Below are 1,561 nucleotides of genomic sequence, written 5' to 3' on the forward strand. Positions count from 1 at the left end.
CAGTTATTTCCACCATTCTATCTTCCAGCTCACTTATTCGTTTTTCTGCCTCAGTTATCCTGCTATTGATTTCCTTCTAGTGTAGTTTTCATTTCAGTTATTGTGTTGCTCATCACTGTTTGTTTATTCTTTAGTTCTTCGAGGTCCTTGTTAAACATTTCTTGTATTTTCTCGATCCATACCTCCATTCTATTTCTGAGATTTTGGATCATCTGTACTATTATTACTCTGAATTCTTTTTCAGGTAGGTTGCCTATTTCCTCTTCATTTATTTGGTCTTGTAAGTTTTTACCTTGTTCCTTTGTCTGTAACTATTATTACTCTGAATTCTTTTTCAGGTAGGTTGCCTATTTCCTCTTCATTTATTTGGTCTTGTAAGTTTTTACCTTGTTCCTTTGTCTGTAACATATGTTTTGTTGTCTCTCTTTTTTTTCTGATGGGTGGGGCTGTGTTCCTGTCTTACTGGTTGTTTGGCCTGAGGTATCCAGCACTGGAGTTTGCAGGCAGTGGGTAGAGCCAGGTCTTGGTGCTGAGATGAGGACCTCTGGGAGACCTCACTCCAGTTAGTATTCCCTGGGGTCTGAGGTTCTCTGTTAGTCCAGCAGTTTGGACTCAGTGCTCCCACCACAGGAGCTCAGGCCTGATACCCGGCCTGGGAACCAAGATTCCACAAGCTGTGTGGCATGGCAAAAAAAATAAATAAAAGAAGAAGAGCAGGACAGTAACAAAGAACACAAAAATAAAATAATATTAGAAAAGTAAAAAATATATTAGAAAAAATAAAAATATGAATGAAACAACAACAAGGCAAAACAGAACCACAACAGCAAAAAAAATAGAAAAGGGCCAGAAAAGGCCTTGGCTGTAGGGGGCGGGGCTTAGGCAGGGGCAGGGCCTAGGCTCAGGACCAGCCATGTGAAAAATGTCCGGGGAGGGGGGGAGGGGCGGGGGCGGGGCTTAGGCTCAGCACGGCTGGAGGGGGCCTTGGAGGGCAGAGGTTTAGGCCTGGGACCCCATCAGGCTGGCCCCGGGGACGGAGCAGGCAGGGGAAACACTGGCTGCATTCCCCTCCGATCCTCCAATTCCCCGAAGGTCTATCCCCATCCCCACTGATCCCCTCATGGTGAGTGGGCCTCTCCCAGCGTGGGAACACTTCCCTTCCCCCAGCCACCCCTCAGGGGCACTGGTCCCATCTGGCCTCCACTTCTCCTCCCCCCACACATCCTACCCGGTCACGCGGGGGTTCCTCCCATCCCTTTATGTGTCCGAGGTCCCCCAGCAGTGCCTGGTAGGTGCCCTAGTTGTGAGAAGATGTGAACTTCGCATCCTCCTACTTCACCATGTTTGTGTGGTTTTTAAGTCACTAAATTTGTAGTAATTTGTTACAGCAGCAATGGGAAACTACTACAGACCCCTGACTCACCATATAGAGAGGTGAACTCCCAATAGGCCCAGACCTAAATGTGGAAAATAAAATTACAAAACTAACAGAAGATTATGCAGGAGAGTATCTTCGAGATTTTTGTATAGGGGAAGACTTTTTGAACCGGAGCTCCAAACC

General features: G+C 46.6%; 1 protein-coding gene across 1 annotated transcript in view; it reads left to right on the top strand.

Annotated features, from left to right (window-relative positions):
• Positions 1-1,393: 1,393 nt before the first annotated feature.
• LOC102981488 (zonadhesin) overlaps positions 1,394-1,561 on the top strand; it is a 19,742-nt gene continuing 19,574 nt past the window's right edge. The window contains 1 exon segment of the mRNA XM_055089755.1: positions 1,394-1,434. Within this exon segment, the coding sequence (XP_054945730.1) occupies positions 1,394-1,434 (41 nt within the window).

This window comes from Physeter macrocephalus, chromosome 14 (genome assembly GCF_002837175.3).
Source record: "Physeter macrocephalus isolate SW-GA chromosome 14, ASM283717v5, whole genome shotgun sequence".
In the NCBI taxonomy this organism is placed as follows: domain Eukaryota; kingdom Metazoa; phylum Chordata; class Mammalia; order Artiodactyla; family Physeteridae; genus Physeter; species Physeter macrocephalus.